Genomic DNA, 22033 nt, shown 5'->3' with positions numbered 1-22033 from the left:
TGCTGAAGGGCATGCAGCCACAAATGGAGTTAAATGGCCCCCCATGGAGCCGAGAAAGCCGCTATGGCTCTCAGTGAATCGTATAACACCCAGTATTAATGATCTGGTTGGGGTGTTTCCTCTCTGCTAGCTAAAATAAAAATCTATCCCTACAGAACGTTATCAGTCCCCAGACTGGGAGTAGATTTACAGGGCCGTCATCCAGGGGCCCCCTTCCAGATTTTTATGAGTGCTGATATGCAGCGCCCAGAACAGCAAACAGAGCTCTCCTTGTTCTACAAACCCTTAACTAAGAACAAATCATTAGCGTTAAACACAAGAATGTGAAAGTTACACAGAAAATACCCTTAAAAACAGATATCTACAATAAAATAAAGCTAAAGACTTATCGGTAGTGCTAGCCCATCAATGGCTACATGACCCTGGAAAAAACGAATGCCAAGAGTCATGAATCAAAGTAGTAAGAGGGGCTTCTTACCCCACTAAACAAAGATGTGGCAGGTTCCACTGAAACAAATAGGATCAAGAACACAGGGGTCTTAACAGACCACCCACAGGGTTTGTCGAGCCAGTGCTAGCGGTCAGTATATTACTGTGTTCAGCCAAACATCTCCAGCACGCAAAATACCTGTGGCCAGCAAAGGGGCAAATGAATATGGAGTATAAGACAGACAACACACCGCTATCACATGCAATAACAAAGTGGTAGTAATGGATGATCCATATGGAGTGGTATGATATACAAAATTTTAATGGAAGTAAGAATTCCTTTAAGAAATATTTTTAGCGGATAATGGGAAATTCACTTTGCATAATTTTCCGAAACCAAATAAACGTAAATAAACATTCTTACATAAGTGGATAGTTATTACATAGAATATAAAACAGTAACGTTTAGGGACTACATAATTACGCCAGGGATAAAGCAGGAGAGTCTCAACAGAGGTATTAACCCACATCTACCCAATCAGTGAAAAGATCATTTTTTCGCTGGGGTATTTGAGCGGGTCTTAGGTTTAAGTCGCTTTAGGGGTATTAAGAGCGTCTGTAACAGACTTTTCCCTGGATTAAAACGTGAAGCTGAATATTAAATGGCAGAAGGTCGTATAACGAGCATGCAGAATGTAATGAATGTGTATGTTCAGACAATGGATGCATTGATTTTTACAAAATAAAAGGTTCCAATTTGCACACAGCTTAAAGGGGTGCTTTGGTTTAAAAAAATAAATAAAAAAAAGTTTTTAAAAAGGTGGTGTAGCTCCAGTAAACTGCCAAAAAACGCAACTGCAATTCCATGGTGATAATGTTAATGACAGGCAAATATTGTTTAATTAGATGATTGCGGCATCTGGATTAACACTCTCGGGGAGATATTCCTATGCTTGTCTGCGTCTTCACACTTTACAGACATTTTGTCATCTCTAGGTCATTAGGAAAGAATTTTTAATGATTTTTTTTTTCTTTTAGACGTGAGGAGTTCTAGTTACATCTAATTACACGACAATAATAAACCCAACGCAGACTGCAGCTAAATATACACATAATTAGAGCTCACACATCACGTGGCTCAAAAAAGTGGAGAATACTAAACAGAAGATCACTTATGAACTCGCCATACAATTCATACACAGTGCTCTGATAGAAATAACCACTGTCCCCAGTCTGAGACTTAAATGGTGGAGTTCTTACGTAGCCACGTAGTTACCTTGAGTGCTCCCTGGGGCTGTACCCCCTGCCGCCACCTCTCTGTGGGTATAATGAGTCTTGTAATGCCTCCTATGGAGCCTGTGCCCACCCGATGCAGCCCCCCATAGTGTAAACAGGCCAGCTGGGGACATCAGAGCAACAGGTTTTGCGGCAGAGGGACTGTCACTCCCCTGGACTTGCTACCCTAGGCTTAGTTGGTCTAGGGCAGAATACGTTGCTGCGCTTATGGAAGCATCTACCGGGGTCCTGCCTTAACTAGTTCACCAACTCCAACCTCTCTTGGTTTTGTTTGCTCAGTGGAAGCCACTATCAAAGCCATGACATTGCAATGACACGCTAAGACAAACAGGAGAGTTATGGGATCTCGCGCTCCACCTTGTTAAAGCCAGGACACGGGGTGTGCAGAGGGCCGATCGTCACGGCACATGTCTCGACCCCTCTAGTTATGCCGTTAGCTCTGTCTGTGCAGCGGCTGAAGAGCAGCCGTCAGAACGTGTCCCGTTACAACGAGGCCACAAGGGTATACAAAACATGAGAGATGTATAGGTACAAGTGTATAATGTACAGCCACGTTCTAATGCATTTTACACATGAACTATTTTTTTTATCCTTGTAGAAAATAGGCAAGCTTTAGTCAAAATGTTTTGGTGTTTTGTTTTTTTTTTGTTTTGTTTTTTAGCTAAGGAGACATTTTGTGAATTTAGAATAATAAACAGATCATTGTTTTCCGAGTATATTTTTATAGCAATTGTGCTATTTTTTGCTTTTTTGGTTTGATCCTAACGAACACAACATTCAAGTGGAGTTGCTAAACATCAGATATCTTCCGCTATAATAAAAAGTTATAATTCATGCCTGCAATAACCAATTCCCTCATCAGTTCAACATATCATAAATATTTCTGAGTAGACATACTGAGTCAACTTTATGTTGCAACGAGAGTTCCTTTGTCTTATTGACAACGATCAGATTTCAATATGTAAAGGGCTGTGGCCGACGCAGCTGAAGATGATGAGGAAGGAGCTGGAACATGGTTACCTGATCACGCCAAGCTTCGGGTGACATGTGTACTAGGCAGGGATAGTGTTGTTATTCTGCTGTCTGGTTGCTGTTGTTGAGAATGACGAAGTAGTAAAATTACATTTTCCCATTATTATTTCCAGACAGCCTTCTGCCAATGGTTTGTTGCCTCTAATAAAGCTTCAGACAAAGCTGTCAGCAGAGGGAATGGCAGGAGAGTGAGGAGCGGCCTCTGCAGCACTGAACGCAAGGCTCTGCGATGGGCCGCACGCTCCCTTATCAAATTTAACGCCTCCGAATCTATCACAGAGCTGCGGCGGGCTCCCGGAGGGATACGTGTGTTTCATCAAGTCACCCAACTCGAGATTCTGACAAACGTAAGCATATTAGAAAGGAGTCTGAAGAGCCAGAAGCCTCACCTGCTATGGTATTAAGGAACATCAGGTATTCAAAGTTGGAGATCTCGCGGCGCTGCCAGCGCTGCGTCATGTTGGAAGATTTAAACAGCTGCCTCGGCGTGGCCAGAGATATTCTCCTATACAGGATTAAATATTAAATATTATTTACGGGACGTATAAAATACATAGCAAAAATCATCGGAGGATTGTTCTTCAGATACGAATAAAATAAGGCGATCGAGGGCAGCTCATATTTGAATTTATGGAAAATGTTTTACACACCAAAATATTGCACCTAGCTGATAATCTAATTAGCAAAATTATACAATAGACAAGACATTCTATAAGATCACTGCATGATACATGCCAGCGCCGCTAATGACATCACTAGCCCCTGTGAATAAATGGCTGATTGACTGCTAGCCCTTCCGCTATCTGAACCGAATCCATAAATTACTAGCTGCTTGTCATGAACATCTTTACATAGAAACCAGATTAATCAGACAGGCAGGCTTACAGAGATACGCGCTGCCGAAATTAATGGCGACTCTCCGCTAAAAATAAACAGAAGCGACTTTAATGATCGTGGCCGATCTACCTCCTTGTGCTATAAAGTCAGAAAATGCCTCTTTCCGCTAAACACCTGGTTTCCCTGGTGAATTATTAGACAAGCCTTTTGCGGCTAATTTTGATCAGACTAGCATATTACCTTACTAAGGGGCTGTCACTACTGTCACCTTTAACAGAATTGACTGACTATCCATAGCTGTGCATTCTGCCTGTCAGCCCGAACCAAGCAACAACAGTCAGAAACCTAACGTTACTAAAGGAGAGATTAACAGTAACATTAAAAAACATTACCGATATAGAAGGAGAAGATGCCGCCTGTCAATTTACTAAGTACAGGTCACAGATAAGTTAACAGGGAAGAATAATCATGTAGAGTCAACTAAAAAGAAATATATTGATGTTGATATATCTATATAGATATATATATATATATATTACATATATATATATATATATATATTACATATACATACACAGACAGGCAGACAGAGAGAGAGAAGTAGATTCTTATAACATATGATCTGGAAAGGACATTCCCCAAAGAGCAGACGGAGTGACAGTAAAAAGCCGATTTGCAGCAGAGCACATCTTCCTTGGGAACACGGAATACATGGAGGATTAGGATAGCACAAAAAGCATACCTTGCTTGCGGCAAGCCATAACTGGTACCAACTCCAACCCGAGGCAAGCTGTAGACTACCTTTTTGACCGTGGCTTGGTCAGGAAAATTGAACATAACCGAGGCTGTGGCAAAATAAGAGGGAAAAAGAGCATAAAACCAAACCTTATCTACAAATTGGAGACCATGCCATAAACTCATAAAGTCTTTACACCTGTTAAATATGCCATCCGGCACGGATAAACATACAACCGGCATGTTTCCTGAAATGAGTACACTAGTGTCCATCACAGCGTGTCCTACTGCAAAGGGTACCCACACATACCACACTGGGAGACTAGTTCACAGGAGCATTTGGGTACTGATATTAAGAGTGAAGTCTCTAAATATTGAGTACTACATTGTATAGATCAAATGTAAAGGCTTAAAGAACACTTATGTCACCAACATAAAACAGAAGGATAAAAGGACCAAATCTGGACACGTAAGGACCAGATGAGTGAAGTCTCTTTGCAGTTGCATGTCTACTTTTAGAGTCACTAGAAAAATGCATTCTGGGTCCTTAATTTTAATGACGACCCAATGTCCATTTTTTCCCCAGACATCCCAGTAATTAAAAAACAGGTGTTCTAGACTGCAGAGTCTGGAACAGTAACAAGTTCCCAGCATAAAATCATCAGGTGATAAATAATCAAATACATAAATAATATTAAAATAGCTGAATTGACACTCACTGCGATTCGCCATAAACACCTCCAAAGCGGTATTTTGCAAGAGATAGCGTCTGGAGAAGACAGCGCGAATCTCGCTGAACATCCATTTTCCATGTAGGCCTTCTGAGTACGCGAGCACCTAAGTAAAAAAGAAAAATAGAGAGAGAGAGCGAGAGATTTAGACTGTGTACGGTTCTTATAAAAGCATTAATGCGGGAGGAAAAAAACCCAAAACACGTGGCTGAATTCATTATGTTCACTTAATATAGGAGATTAATTAGAAGAGGTTAGATCTGAGGATCAGCTGCCTCAGACTACACAAGGAACCTATGGGAAATACAAAACGAAGACAATCTGTATGATTGAATGGCCCCCGAGGACGATGCTTGTCAGGCGTGTTTGAATAAAGTTTTTTAAAATCATTCCTGCCATTGTACCTTTTCCTGTCACTTTCTGCAGACATTAATTAAAAACCAATGCCTCACACGCTGGGAAATTAAAAGACGGGTATAGATCGAGATTCTATAACGTTCAAAATAAAGGAGCTTTAACCACAACTCTTAAGCTTCCTCACGCCCAGGGTCACGACATCGGCTTTGGGATGTGTTCTGATCATTCAGTTGCGATATTTATATTACGCTGTATGGGCGACAATGTAGTGTTATATTCTATAATGTAATGTTTGTAAGGCAAACACCAAGGCTGATTTACTAAATGTACCAAGTCCCTGGATTTTCGGTTGGATTATATTCCCATCTTGTTCACTAATATTCCATGGGTAGGAAGGTCGGACGAGTTGACATGCACCCGTCAATCTCTAGCTGGGTTGGAGGATATCTAATATCAGCACTGGGAAAAGGCATTGAGTATCGAAGAAAGCGGTCTGCGTAAGGTGTTCGTAGTACGTTCTCTTAAAAACTATAATCTAAAAGGAAATGCCACATAGCTGTATCCAAATAATTACCACCTTATAGAAATCCCACCCCATTTATTGGGCCCTCAACAAACATTGTTACAGTAAGGCCTTCTTACAATGAGAAAAGCCTGGTTTATGCCTGAAGAAAGCAACAGTAGACTGTTCCCACCGCACGTAACTAACATGTAGGAACCCAGGCAAAATCCAGGTGACCAGGAACAGAGCTATGAAACAAACAGAAAATGTGTCCTCCTTCTCTCCAACACCAGTAACTCCCAAGGCGATCTCTACACCGAGCTCCGGGTAAGCAGCTGACGGCAGTCCTCTCAGGGAGAATAGAGAGATCACCTCTACTACATCCACCGATGGCTGGCAGCGGGAATACAGTATTAAAGTAACGAGGTGTAACAAAAGGTATTAAGTATCCTTTAACTATGATGTTTAACAGTTGATGAGGAGATGGGATATGTCCATCAAACACTCTCTCTAAGAAACACGCACTTTGGACAAAGAAATACGATGCAAATAAACCACCAGGTTCTACAGTTTTTTTGTTGTTTTTTTTTTTTACTTTTAAAGCTTGGGTTTCAGAGCGGTGTGTTAAGCAGAGGCAGAATGATTGATATCCAGGATCTACTTTTCCCAAGGAATATATAAATGTCAATGTTTCTGGTGCTCCTAGGTCTGTTTGGGGTGCGGGGCTAACACGCGAAGCCACCAGTCCCTGCGTGAAGAAAGTGGCGTGTAACGAGGCCATAGTCTCGTGTTTGTCGAGGTGCACTAACAGAAAGCAGATGGTAATTTCATGGCGCGTGTTACGCTTTATTAAGGCAAAAGCAAGAAATTTGGTGGCTGATGAGGCTGCATAGTCAATCAAGTTCCACCTAAACAAACAATATCACAAAGACACAGACAGATGCCTTACAAAGTGACCTTCTTATACCTATCCAAACAATATATATCCACAATATATACATGTGTGTCTGTGTGTGTGTATATATATATATATATATATAAAACCAGGAAAAGTTCCTTTTTTGGCAAAAGCATTAAAGTATTCTACATTTATTAGGAAAAACATGATGGTATCACACCCTTTGTTTATATTTTCTCTTATGTTACACCAAATATTAAATCTTAGCCCGAAACGAACACAACGAGGGGTTTTCATGGATCTTAATTGTATGTTTACATAGTTACATGTTTTTATTTTCTAGGATCAGTAATGCAAACTAAAACTAAGGACATAATCTGTATTAAAAACGAACAAATAAATCGCAAAACACCTTCAGGGGCTATTAGCCACACAATCCGTTAAGAGAACTGGTTAAACCCCATTCCATATTGTAAATTACCACGGAGAGAGAGCAGAATTCTCAGCTGTTATGGTTCTGCTGACTGTAAGACAGGAGAAAGAAATCTGTACGCCGAGAACTCGTTAGAAAACAATTTAAAGCCAGAGTTGCCCCGGGCTATCGACGGCTGTTTCCCCCCAGAAATCATACGGTGGTCTTCCATTCTGAAATGAAAAACTTTATATTCACCAGAAAATTGCACAGCTCATAACTCAATGCCCTGCGCCTGCCTCCTAGACAGTAATGAAAGGGGTATGTTTAATCACCTATGCCCTTTCGTAATTAAACTGCAATTATCTCTCGGAGGACTCAAACAGACGCAGCGGAGGCTTTCAGGCAGCAGAGCCGGCCAATTCAAAATGCATTAACCACAAAAATCTGTATTAAGTGCTTTTCTTTTCAGGAACCAGAACACAGGAATATTACCCATTTTATAACTTCGCAGCTTTGGTTTTTTTGTTAGTTTTGAATGACTATAGCGGGGCTTTAATTATTGGCTCTAACAAAAGACACGTGAAGCAGGGCAGCCGTGTCAATATGTACCCAACGGTCAGATTCAGCCTCTCCATAAAATAAAAAGCCCTTAGAAATGGTGTTTCATGATGGTTTGGTTTATTCAATTAAAGAGGGCTTTGCCGAGGTTGAATTACAAAAACGTACGCGATAACCCAACACCTGTAGCTGTAAGGGGTTTATTCACTACACAGTAAAGTGTTTATTCACTAAAGGCAGAGTTGAGGTTTTGGCTCCTGCGTCCATTATTCGGGGCACTGTGTTGAGGATATTAATGAGATAAAATAGGCCATCTATCTGACTACTGGGAGGTCGCTCCAGCAAGAAGGGCTGAGCGGGCTCTGCGTAATGTATATTTCAATGTGTAAAGAGACTTTAAAGAAATCTCACTGATTTCAGTATACATTATACAGGGCCGGACAAGCTCTTCCTGCGGCAGAAGCTCGTTGGGGTTGGACCATCAAACTGTATAGGAGCTGAAACACAAGCATTGTAGCGATATGAAACAAGTACGCATTACGTCGGGCCGACCCCGGGGAGTTTCTCCTGCTATAAGTGCCGAGCTGCACCAATCAATATAATTGATGTAAAAAAAAATAAGTTTTTCTACTCTAAACCACCTAAGTTTCTTTAGAATTGTGTCGCACGGATAGTCTGCAACGTCCCGGGTATATGTGAAATTAAAAATAAACTTTTTGGCTGTAACGCATTGCAGAATAAAACTGGTCTTCTGAAATAATTTGCATGACGGCTCTAGGAACACATCAGAGAAAAGCGGATGCCTGGAAAAAGAAAACGTAGTGTAAAGGGATGAGCAAAACGTTCTTCGGGGAGGGCTGAGCCTGATGCTCAGGCTTATTTAAAGCAGTAGAGAGGCAGGGAGCGGTTCCTCTAATTTCTCTCTGGAATCGCGCTCCTCCAGCCTTCTGCAGTACATCAAAGTCTCTAGAGTTCAATTAAAATTGGATTACATTGAAATGCTCCAACCATGGGACCGGGATTCGCTAACACTTTCCCCAGTAATGCTCCGGATGACAGGTACCCATCCCAACTTAAACCGTTGCCATGGAGACCATGGTCTAACGCAGAGGCATCTAATAACACAAAGGCAAGGTACGGAGGATTTCTGTGAATGAAGGAATTAACGTCACCATCATGCATGACCAGGGTTTCTTTAAAAAAAAAATAATAATAATAATAATAAAAATAAAGTACTTCTTCTTACTGTTATTATTGAAGAAGTTACAGAAGAACATTCTTAATGAATATTCTAGTCCCGCCTGCCGTAGGATATCTCCGAACGCTGCGGGTAATAGGCAGTAATTAGAAACAACAAGGATATGTATCAGTATCCGTCACAGTATTTTACTGTATATATTTAGTTTAAATAAAAGGTTGGCCAGTCCTGACAATATAGACCACGGCCGCCAGGGAATTGCTCCTCATATCCGACGTAGCATCGGTACGATATATATATATATATAGCATATCCCTGTATAATGCGGCACGTAAAAGGATTCACGGGATTTACATGAATGATTCTAACGATATATAAATAGTTTCCGGCACTACAAACACACACACAAAACACGTGCAAATTATGATTGAGTCAATAAGTCGGTGACAGAACGCACAATGCTTTGTATCCATCATGGCCATTTAACATTACCGTCGTTAACAAACGCGGACGAGCATCGTGCTTAACGCGCGCTGCTGTAACGCGAAGACTCCATTTACACCACGCCGAAGACCTTTTAATTGCTTAAATTATGTGGAAAGGATTCCTCCGAGGTACACTGCTATTAGCATTAATGGCCGAGGATTTACTTTCACTGCTGTTTATGAATAGAACGGTTTGAACCGCGGCTATCAGATTACCTTTAAAAGGCAACGGCTTGGCACCTGTAACAACCGAGAAGCGGGGGATCGTTTCAGTGAATACTCGCTTATATTAATAATGCATTTCCATAATCTTTTTAGTTACAGTGTTTGGTATTTTAAAATCACAGGGGAGCCGTCCCAAGAGGATGCCGCGCTCCTTAACCCTTACAGCGCAGGTGTCAAAACGTGCATCGCACTTCAATAACTACAATAGAACGTGAACGACAGGAAATATTAATTGGCGGAAACACGGCCGTTCTGCTATTACAATGACACCCAAGTACAAAAAGGATTGGGATGGTAATATATTGTGCCGGGTACAAATAACACCACTGCTACTATCGCCATACTATACTAATTATCTTCTAGAAAGGGACAGACCGGTTACTGGAACACAGATCTGGGGTTGGCTGGATATAATTTCAAGCCGGGCATTTCTACTCCCAAAAAAGCTTCCAACTCCTCAATGGGGAGGAAAGTTGGTGCTCTGCGGACCAGGGGCCGGATCCAGACCCTCCACGCTAATCCAAACAGGAAAGGGGCACTTACGATAACTCCCATCACTCCCATCCCATGTATAAAATTTCACCTAATCATAAAGCCTTAAGAACAAGGGGAAAAATAGCAGCTTCCAAAAACCGAGCTGTCCGAGAGACGGTAACAGAAGCAGATTGAAATGAATTTGTAACCGTGCAGATTCTGGTTATTAAAGCTGTACGTTCTCTGGGTAAATGTCACCCAATTAAAGCATGTAGGACTGTGGCTCGCATCTATTCACTGAGTGCATTATTTCAGAAGTATATAGAATATCTGGAGCCAGGCGCCATTGTAATTATGTAGGCATATATCTCTTCTATAAACACAAAATACTCCAGTTTCTTTATTGTATGGAAAGCAGAACTAGTTTTAATCACGGATGGCTAAACCAGATAGATATGGAGCTGTGTAAAGGTCACCAGCATAAAGCAAGGTTATCAGAATGCGCGTGATTTGAGCGCAGAGGTACGCAGCTTGCAGCGAGCGCGTCTTTCCGCTCTCTAAGGCATAGACACCTCGTGGATTGTGACTGCAACCTGACAAAGCGCGCCAAACGGGAGGAAAAAGCGCGTGAAGGAGAGAGGAAAACAAAGAGGTAAACGAGTGCACCGATCACAATTTGTCAAACAAGGGCCTTTCTCAAAAAAAAAAAAAAAAAAAAACACACAAAAAAAACCAAGAAGGGCTCGGTGCAGCTGAACAGATTTATGGGCTTCATTTTTTAAGAGATATATATATATTTTTAGCCCAGCTGTAGAAAAGCTATCTAATGAACCTGTCTGTGGCTGCTGTCCTCATCCTGTCAGAAGTGTCACGAAATGACAAGCGCAGGGGACAGGCTGCCGCCAGTCACAGACAGGCCTGCCAGCTGGGGAGTTCAACCCCAATCTAATCACGCCACCAGAAAAGAACTTTCACGCTTCCACAATGACAGCACGGGCTCGAGGCAGAGCGGGGAGGAAAAAAAAAAAAAAAGAGAAAAGATGGGAACAATGCTTTTTGTTTCAATTACATACCTATTCACACAGTAATTAAATGGCATCGCTGCCACGGATAAATGCGGCTTTCTAATGATATCAGCAGGGAAGTAGAAAAACATAGCATTGTGTTAACTCCTAGAAGAATAATAATAAATAATAATAATAATAATAATACTAGCTATCCAAAAAGAAAATTAATGTAACGTTGGCCATTGGTGTAAAATAAACATTGTGATAAAATAATATCTTCATGAGAAAGTAAAAAGAACATGATGATTTATCAGAGCGAAGATCGCGTCCGAGAACAAAATGCAGCATAGTTTTGTCGAGTTAGATGATAATGGGAAGCGCAGAACAAAGGAGCATTTTTTTCTCCATTGATTCCCAGGAAATGAACTGCAGGGAAAAGAGCAATTAGCCTGTCCGGGGTGGGTGTTTAAATGGCCCAATTAGCGGGGTATGTTCGACCCGAGATAAAAACTGCTAGAAGCCAAGACTCCTCAGATTAAGTTCTGTTACACACGAGGAAGGACCCGTAAAACTCGTGGTCGTCAGTCTGATGGAAGGCGGTATATAACAAGCTACCAGCTGTACAGTGCGAGCTTGTTTTCATATTTATCAGCTGCTTTGCATTGAGATGTGCTTCCCGCCAACGCAGCATTTCTTTATTATTATTATCTTTTATTTATATAGCGCCAACAATTTACGCAGCACTTAATACAATAGATAAATTCAAGGGGTACGACAAGACGAGAATTGACAGACTAAGACAAAGCGATACATTAGGTGGAGAGAGCCCGGCTCGCAAGCTTACAATCTTCCGCGTTAGATATGAGAATGAAGGCACCCGATCACTTGACTTGGGGCTGTAATCAAGCACTGCATAGATGTAGGTTCCATGCTGATATCGGCTGAGGAGGACACTTGGATCTCTGGTGGAGTGGCAGAGGAGGACACTGATGAGGCCTCTACAAGGAGAAGAGCTACCCATTGTGAACCTACTTACAACCCAGATTACTTTAGGCTAGGCAGCCCTACATAACAGAGGTAACCAGATGCAGGGAAAGGAAGCATTTGCAGTACATAGAAAGTGATATTTATTCTCCATACTAAAGAGACAGCAGCACATTCAGTAACAAACAGCTCCGGCATCATTTCAGTTGGTTCATTTACCCAGAACGCAAACAAAGCACTAGCCCCGTGATCTCAATTTTCACTTTGTCGAGACTTTTCTCCCCTTTGTCAGCCGTGTGACCTTGCTTCAGCTACAGCCTGGTAATGAAGCATGTTCCATGCACCCATCGTGTATAGTTTGCTTCATCGCATGCTAGCAATAATTTACAAGATGACTCCGGTCTGACAGAATGGACTATAGTTCTGAACAAGCTTTACAGTTATTGCTGTCTTTCATACATTGCAAGCAGAATAAAATAGGAAGAAGGATCCCCGGCTGGCATCCCTCTGGCAGATTAAACATAAGGTAGGTAAACGTAAGGACAATGTTAGATGTTAAACACCGAGTCCAACGTATGGTGTAAAAATAAAGGTAAGGCCTATCCTTGGTTTGATTGCTCTGCAGGACTCAACAAAGGTAAATAAAAGTAGGTTTATGTCCATAGGTGTTGGGAACTCAATTAATGTTACCTAGGTGTCAGTGAGCAATGTAGCAGATTTATTTGGTGGTCACAGGGTCTGAGGGATAGATAGATAGATAGATAGATAGATAGATAGATCAATTGGGTTTACCTTTCACACCACACCTAGAAACTCATGGTTTTATGATAACGGAACAGCAGTATCTTACTGGTTTTTATTCTGCAGAAGGATGTGTTTTCTACTCATTTTTAAAACCTCTGATAAGCCAAAGTAGCCTCTGCTCCATGTAACACATGCTTCCTCCAGTTTCTAGGAAATCATCTGCTCTACAGTATTTAGCAATTAATCTGCCTTAGATCAGTATTTAATGGACGACGGGTGAAGTATCTTTTCAGACATAATGGAAGGAAAACAGACCCCACTCAAGTAATATTGGATTATCAGATAAACACACAACCATATTTCAAGGGCTTAGACGGAAGCTCCCAAGGGCTCTCTGGTAAGTATGGCTAATGGCTGGTTTTACAGTGTTTAACGGCAGAAACTACGAGAACACCGATTTATCAGAAACACTGATTTATCAGAAACGTGAATCCTACCGCTACAGCCTAAAATGAATGATGAGTGTAAATTGCACACACAAGCCTAATGCCGAGAAGAGAAGGGTGAGTTTTGAGATGGAATTGGGGTAATGGATATGTCTTCATAGCTTTACTAAACTTAAAAATAGTTGGCAAAAAGAAACCAACACTAGGTTTTCAAGGCTCCATACACTTTGAGTAGTTCAGTTAGAAGTTACGAACTGCCTGCTTGCAGACAACACCTGCAGGCAACTCCGATTGCATAGATTACATCCGATGGCTGCAGGGTCCCTTTTGAGATGACATCGGCCACTTTAATGCATGGTCAGCTTAAGCAGCCAATCAGTGGCTGCCGGTGCAAGACAATCTCTTGTGTCGGGTAAGAACTTTTTAATTTAATTTTGAAAGAATACATGTTAAAGTACTCACAGGGGGAGTACATTAATCTGCCTTCTTCAGTATTAAGGGAATCAGGGGCATTAGACTGTCTCTTTAACTAGATCCACTCTACTTTCTGTGGACCAGAAGAAGTGATCCTCACTGCTGGAGCAATAAGACCCGTTTGCCCCATCGGCCCCTGGTCTCGCACACTGACCTCAGGACAGCTGCAGAAAAGGAGGTGATCTCAGTAGGGCTCACTTTGTTTTCCTCAACAGGTAACAACGTTAACTTTGGCTTCTATCAGAGATGCAAAGGTTATTTTAAAAGTTTGCTGGTTCCTTAATAACTGTGCAATTTTTGAAACTTAATTACTTAATTACAGAGCTGAGACAAAAGCTTTCCGACGCACTGAATCAAAACGTTAGAGTTAAATTTTACTTAAAGCGACACTCCAGCCATCATATGCACTTTAACAGAAATGAGATAAGCCGACTTCCTGGTGTGTGTGTCTTTTTGTAGCGTCCGCGTTGTCTCATCATACACTGTGCTCTCCCTGGAGCAGAGAGCATTCAGTGATGCAACAATGTCATTAGTAAAGCCATAAACCAAATTATCCTGCTTTAATACAGATGGCATCTCTGAATGGAGCATATTCAATCTGTCTCTAAAATTAGATCAAAAAGGAAGTACAATGTACACTGTCAGCCTGGTCCAGCATACGGCTAATCTAGCACCAAGTGATTTCATGTATGGGGGTTGTGAAGGACAAGGAGTGTTCTGATACATGGTGACATCTAACTGCCTGACTACAACCCCAAAAGTATTGCCCTGTCTCCCGGGGAAGAGGGGATGATGGGAATTGTAGCTGCTCCATTTCCACTATCTGTTTGAAGCATTTCCAAAGTCCCATGATAAGCACATAATCAGGAGTCTATATAAGCATGAATAATAATATTAAATGAATGTAAAACGTTGGCGACAAAGAACATGATAGCAGATAAAAGCCCTGTAAAGCTTATCTAAATTTGCCCATTTTTCTACTTTTCTAAACTTGGTTCTTTGCTGTGCTTTACGTTCAGAACAGCTGCATACTTAAACCATATCAAACCCTACCACCTCTGGTGGAAGGCTATTTCACTTAGCCACTACTTTCTAACCTATAGAGTTTATAGCCTGATTTGGTGTTAAATCTTCCTCACCCTACAGAATATGGCATCCAGGTTGCTATTTTGGCGCAGGAGTGTCATTTGGTAACAATTATTTTAGAAATGGTATTATGAGTACTTGGGAAAGAAGATGAACTGGTTCTATGTACAGGTTCTGACACAATCAAGTCTTCATTGAGCCATTTCGGGGTAATATATTAAAAGGGGATGATACGTGCCCTCTTCTTTTATTGCCCTTCTTCCCTGGTGAATTAAAATGCAGAAGTGGAGCGATTTTGTTTTGACGGAAAGGGACAGGGGAATTTCAGGACCCCGTCTTACAAAAAGCTGATGAGGGATGAGCGGTGCAGCCGTCCCTCAATTAATCTTGTCTTCCTACCGCTGCCTCTGCCTTCCTTCCACACCAAGGTAATAATGACACCCTCATCCATTATCCTTTTATCCCTGTTATTCACGTGAAATTGCTTAATAATATGTTACAGATTTGTCTTCTTGCGCATAATTCTTCCTGTCATTTGCACTATATCACCCGGCAAACATACAGCCCACTTTTGCTGGCCACGCTTTGAAGATTATTGTCGGTGACATCTTGAGGATGCGTCTGGAATCCGAAGCATCATTTTCCTTGCGAAGGGGAATTACACTGACTTATCTGTCATTGCCAAAAGCACAACAAGCAATCCGGTGTTAAAGCACAGGTAAAACGGGCTTTATCAGGCAGCCAGAACACGGCGCTCTCTAAATGTATGCTAATGTATAATAACCCACTGAAAAAGAAAGTCATTCACACTTCGGTGGCTTGGTAATCAGAATTACACCGTGGTAGGTAATTTGTAGCTGCTTGTAATCACTTCTTTCTTATAAGGACTAATCGAGCTTAAGTACCTTGTAACAGGTTCTATGTTTGAGTATGCGTGGATGAAACATAAGTAATAAGGGGTTTGTTGAGGTTTTGTGTTTGGTCTCGTGCCATATGGCATTCGGATGATGATGTAGGACAAAAACAACCCTTGTTACTGGGATGGGCCAGTATAACAATCCTTCAGGTCCAACATCTGGGCCGCAGCCCCAGCTGGGAGGAAGACAATATTCTAGATCAAAAAATACATCTTATGAACTACTACATGCTGGATATGGCTATTGTCCAGCCAAATGTAGCATATATAAAAAGTGATCAAGCTGGCAGATTATATGCGCAGTGTCCTCTATTGCAATCGGACGTCACTAAGGCTGTTCCTGTGCCAGCCGAGTCAGCTTGAGCTCGGCTCATTAAAAGATGCACTATGGCCACCAGACCCCTCGCCCCGATCGAGGTGGCATTCCGGAGGGACCCTGGCTATCCAGCTTGCATGCCAGATCTGACAGCACATGACAAGCCGGTCGGCGTGCAGTAATTTGACTAATTATACAGGATTAGAGCATATTAATGCAAGCTGTTTTCTCCGGAGTTAATGACCTGCTGACTGGGTTCTGTAGGCCCCGCTTGGTCTGTAGACAGAGGGGAAGGACGGGAAAAAAAAAAAAAAAAGTGCTTTCTAAGCTCTCGTCGTTTCACATCAGCAAATGAGTATATCAAACTAGTGAGCAGCAAAATCCAAGCGACATTTCGTCCGCTCTACAGCAACGCAGCCGGCTTTAACTTTCCACCTCAAGGGTTCCTTTGATGAAAAATTAAAATACCTACAGTGTTATCAGCACAAAAACGAGAAGAAGCAGCGTTCCCCAACATACACTTATTTAGAGGCTAAAGGAATAAGGCTGCATATTACCTGGACATTAAAGTAGACTGACGATTAAATGTAAATATTACTCTATACTTTGTTCTGATGTATAAACTAAAAAATGTATAAGAATGTGTAAGGGTGATAGGAGTAGTACTTTTTTGTGAACGGTGTCTGCCCGCGCTGCCGAATGTGCTGAATTTTCGTCACGACTCCCCATTACAAGGGTGGGTGACCCTATTTTAATAGAAAATGTGTTATATTTGTCATTTGCTGCACAGAGTTGCAACACGAGCGAGAATATTTAATAAAGCTCAAAAGATTAAGGAATTAAGCAAAAACCTAAATTTACATCTACATCGTTAATTTATTATTATCCCAATGTAGCTTTATACACAAGACCAGACTTTCTACAGCTCAGGTCAAATCTGTCATTATCTGGAATATTTCCAGTCGTTGAAAATTATAATTCTTGTTTTGTCCTGTACAGTAAACGTGGATTTATATTAATATATATATATATATATATATATATATATATATATAGTCATGCTAAGTCTAGTAGTTTATGTTTTTTAATTGGACTTCCACATTTCAGCCTTTTTTTTTAGGCTATTCTGGCAACATTCTGCCAATATGCAATAAAGCAACGGTACAATTTGGAAGACCGGGGAGATTTCTACTACTACAGTATTCTTCAGCACTCCAGGAGAAGAATGGGGAGATGTCCTACATGTGCCAGCCCGTTACATACACTATGTGTGTTCTCACTTTTTGTACGCCAATCCTAAACATTAAAACTGCTTTGAAACCCCTAGAATACGTGGCTCTTTCATTACTGTCTTCTTAACAGGAACTTTACAAGCATTCTAATAAAACAAAAAGTCAATATAGAAATAAAATTAATTAGCTAAATGTGTTCTTATCTTCTGATGAGCAAACCAATGGCTTTTTTTACTTTTAGAATTGAAGAAATAATAAAAAAAAAATGCTTTCATTAATGCTTGAAAAACAGTAAGACCCTGATCTGGCGTAACTATAGGGGGTAATGATTAAGAAGAAGAGGTAACAGAAAAATGAAGCACAATGGACAGCTTATAGTACGGAGTCCATTAAACATTTAGCTGATCGCTCGAGTGAAAGGACACAAGTTGGAAAAAAACGTAAGAGTTTCAAACAATCTGCAGAAGTCACATCAAATTAATACTGAGGACCATTTAGAGCCTTTATACTGAAAAGCTTTTGAAAAAAAGATTAAACTATGAAAACTCACATGATGCTAAAGTACGCATTATCGGGTTTACAAAGGGTAAGGAACAATGAACGCGTTATTTTTTAAAAATAAATCTGGAGTAGCACAAAGCCGCTGCCGACGATGCGTTACAGGCTCATAACCATTATTACACCTACATACAACGCATAGATGTCCAGATGTGATGCCATAGCCTTTCTCTGACACAGGAAAGACTTATTGATCTAAAGAATTAGCATTGTTCCTATTAATAAGAAAAGCAGATACTGTCTTATTCAGCTAACAGAAAATGGAATCTGTAGTTGAGGTTTTTAATGGGCCAGCATAAAAGTTACAGAATTAGATGGAAGACAAGTGTGCCTTCAAGGACCAAAGCAAAGTATCCATGTAATGTTAAATGTCGTGCTTATGAGAAGTAGTAAGAGAATGACTGAATTCTGTCATATAAGGGTAACAGCCATCAAGATTTTGACCACTGATGTCTTATCCAAAACATGAAGGTGGTACCTGCACGGGCAAGGATGAGCCGAGGATAGACCATCCAGACAATCACAATATCACAAGAGAACGGCAGCGACACAATAGCAACATATCCGCATTACAATTAGAATAAATCATTGAAGCAGACTGAAACAATCTCTGTGCGTTTTGGTGGGGGTGAATATTGTACGAACACAGAGTATAGTAGGTGGGTTTTTGGCAGGGGGTGGGGGCAAATCATTTTCTATGGTAAGACTAAAAGGTGCTACGTAAGTTTCTTTTATTTTCAGAACGCATAATTCTATAACAGCAAACAACAATGTGGAAGGTGTAAGCTATAAGAAACGGTTGTCTTTCTCCTGGCATGGGGCAGCTTCCATCAGTACATACATATAAAGGAAGATATAGCTGTATAGGCTGTATACCCGTTTTCCGAGTGAAGATTTAACAAGCCCAATTTTTGTGTGAAAGTTGAAGCAGTGTGAACAATAATTGCATGAACCTAACCAGTTGTCATCTCATCAAAAATAATGAATGCTCAGGAGGCTCCTCACGTTATATACTCTGAGCTGTATGGTTTGGAATTAGAAGACTAAGGGTGGAGAAATGTTAGTTGCGGCTAATGCCTGTAAAAGCAAACCATGATCAAGCAGCTAATTGTATAAGACAACACGCCAAAAAGCGTACATGCAATAGCCCTGTTGGGCTTCTAAATATCCAGAGCTGGTTCCGTAAAACATAACCAGATTTTAGCAGTGGTTCCTGCCAAAATAATCTAGTTTAAACAATATACTTTCGATCAAGAGGAATTCCGGGTATCCGAATGCGAGTCTTTTGTGATAACATTATACAGAAAGAAATAAACCACTACAATTTGCCATTAGAACATTCAAACTGCATAGCTCTATATCAGCACTCCAAACGGAGTGCGTCTGACTGCTTTAGATCAACAAAGGCCTACCTTGTCTCTATCAGAAGGATAACATATATGTGTACAAACCTCTGGGTGGGCAGATACTAAATAAATGCTAAAAATACATCTTTTCCTGACCATAAAAGATGGTTCCTGTGCACAATATAAATTAATTCAAAATGGAGGACAATGGAAACATTGGATTTGACAGCATATAGGAGGCATTCTGAGCGTTTACCTATGGTAGGACCTCAAAGCATACCTGGTTCATGACCTATGGCTAACTCATACATCATAGATTCCTTGCTATTTCAACCTGATCACTTCTCTCACTCTCTTACTAAACTAACACTTTAATTATATCTAAACATCCCCAACCTACCAACAGCAAACATCAAAATTCCTAACCAAAGCTTTATACCTAAAAGGGTACACTCTATAAAGAAAAGTTATACATGTTATTTAAAAATCCACTACAGAAGCACATAAAAAAAAATCATTTTTTTTATTATTTAAATCACGTATGTTAGTAACTACTGAGTTACTGGGTATATGGGAAAAACAAAAATCTGAATTTCTAGTTTATATGTGGGATTCATTTACATTACAATGGTAAGTGTGTATATACCACATATATATTTATAGCACGCATACATTATATCACACACACCATGACACAGATAGAAGTGCAAAAATCTCATTAAAAGGGATTTTCAGAAGTTCTAATTGGCAGCGGAAATCTAGAATACACAGATCAGATTGTGGATGAGGGGTGGCTCAAAAAGCAGACAGGTGTAAAACACACTGTAATTACAGAGGCTCAAATTAGTTCGTAGGCCCGAGGCTAGAAAGAGATCAGCACCCAGACAAAAGAGAATCGCAAATAAGGAGAGCAAACAAAAAATGACCTGAATGTGTAAATTAGCAAGAAAAATGAGAGAGAAAAGCCTCTTTCCTATTATTCCCCACATGCGAGCACAGCAGCTGAGCATGATCAAGAGGGCTCGCGGTCCCGAAGCAGAGTGGCAGCCTCACTCTCTCCAGTCACTCACTCATTATGCGCTGAAGTGCTCTTGTGAAGTGCCTCTTACACTTGACCTATCATATTACTTCTTCTGTAAACACATAATCCCTTCTTGTTAGGTGGTGTCAACACTGGCATTCATTCAGGATTGTAGTCCTTTTTGTGCTTAGACACTTTAGAAATGCTGCCAAAACACTGTCACTTCAATGGAGCAACGTGAATTTCACGCAGGTAAATAGATCTGATGATTCTACACACAAAAGGCTGCATGTATAACACAAGCGTATCTGGAGAATATCCGCATCCACGTAAAGTTTCATCCCAAATAACTTCAGGGATGAAATGAATGTTCCAGACCAGTGTTCGGTAAAACTTGGTCCCCCTGACCCAGTGTCTGCCTTCACATGCTGAAACAAGCAAGTACCACGAGGCAGGGATCACAATTTGTACTTAAAAGAACCCCTTCTTTTAGATGGCACAAAGACAAGAACATTACTTAACAAGGCAGTGATCTAATCTAATAACTCGCTATTTAACACTATTATTCTTAAACCTGAACAAAAAGTAGTAACAGTATTTGCTGGGGGGGGGATTTAGTAGGTCAACCTTACTGAACAACAGCCTTCAGTTTTAGCCTCAGATGCCTACTACGTTGTGCCCTCAACAAACGCCCATCCTCTGTTATTCTTAATTCTTCTGTCAAGAACCGCTGCTCTGGTTTATGGAACCAGGTCCCTCAAACCACGGGCGTTTCACATCCCCATTTATATTACACGATGCTCATTACCTGCTGATTTGTATGCTGACTGCTTTTAGTTACTATATAATACTAGCGGAAGGCATTAAAAAGGAACCATATTTCGTAAAAGACATGTGCTAACGCTACGGGGCACGTCCATCGGAAGCTCCGGCTATTCTCTGATATCCCGAGACACTTGGGAGATGTTCACAAGTTCAGTCCTCCACTTGATTGTGTACAGCCTTTCGCCTCCAGCTGGGCTTAGAGCTGCCAGAAGCCAACAAGTGTCCATTTCTTCTCTCCATACGAGGTGCGGATCATATATACAACAATAAAGAGGCACTAAGCTCCATTACCTAACGCTTTAAAGACACAATGTGGCCGGGATTTAACAGCCTGTACAAAAAACTCTCGACAAGGATTTCTGTATCCAATTTCTTCTTGTTTCATTAGATTAGTTAAGTATATATACCCTTCCATCATCACAGCATTTACACAGATTTAAGGGATTTCATTAACTATACGGGGGAAGTTTATATAAAAGGAGGAGAGGAGAACAAGAGGTCATGATCTAAAACTAGATTGCAAGGAGCTTAGATAAAAGTTAAGGATGTTTTAAGCAGAAGTGGTAGTGGCTAATACAGTAAGCAAACGTAAACACACACATAGACATAAGGCTATTCTGAGTCTAAGATGAGATCAAGGAATTATTTGAGTATTTACATGAGGAAAAATGGGACATCAAAAATGTATATTTTGTCACTGATCTTAGAATGCGTGACATAAAAACATTTTTTTTTTTATTAAAACAAGTATCTAACTAACCCCAGAAAATATGCTCTTATTCGGTAAAGTAAATGAAAAATTCTTAAAATTTTGTTGGAAGGAGGTGAGTGTTTTCAGTTTCTGTTATTTATAGCAGGATTTACATAAATTAATTCCAGGTGAAATGGTATTACTACACATTGATA

At 40.6% G+C, this 22033-nt stretch overlaps 1 protein-coding gene across 1 annotated transcript in view; it reads right to left on the bottom strand.

Annotated features, from left to right (window-relative positions):
- Positions 1–22033, bottom strand: part of LOC149286462 (neurobeachin-like) — a 72650-nt gene that overhangs the window by 38807 nt on the left and 11810 nt on the right. The window contains exons 2-4 of the mRNA XM_089494008.1: positions 5049–5166; positions 4337–4439; positions 3147–3262 (exon numbers count right to left, since the gene is read on the bottom strand). Of these exons, the coding sequence (XP_089350134.1) occupies positions 3147–3262; positions 4337–4439; positions 5049–5130 (301 nt within the window). The 5' untranslated portion in view covers positions 5131–5166. The remainder of the gene's footprint in view (positions 1–3146; positions 3263–4336; positions 4440–5048; positions 5167–22033) is intronic.

The sequence above is a fragment of the Sceloporus occidentalis genome, unplaced genomic scaffold, assembly GCF_023333645.1.
Source record: "Sceloporus occidentalis isolate IW3139 unplaced genomic scaffold, rSceOcc1.0.p SCAF_68, whole genome shotgun sequence".
NCBI lineage: Eukaryota > Metazoa > Chordata > Lepidosauria > Squamata > Phrynosomatidae > Sceloporus > Sceloporus occidentalis.
This window is presented reverse-complemented; position numbering and strand designations above follow the sequence as displayed.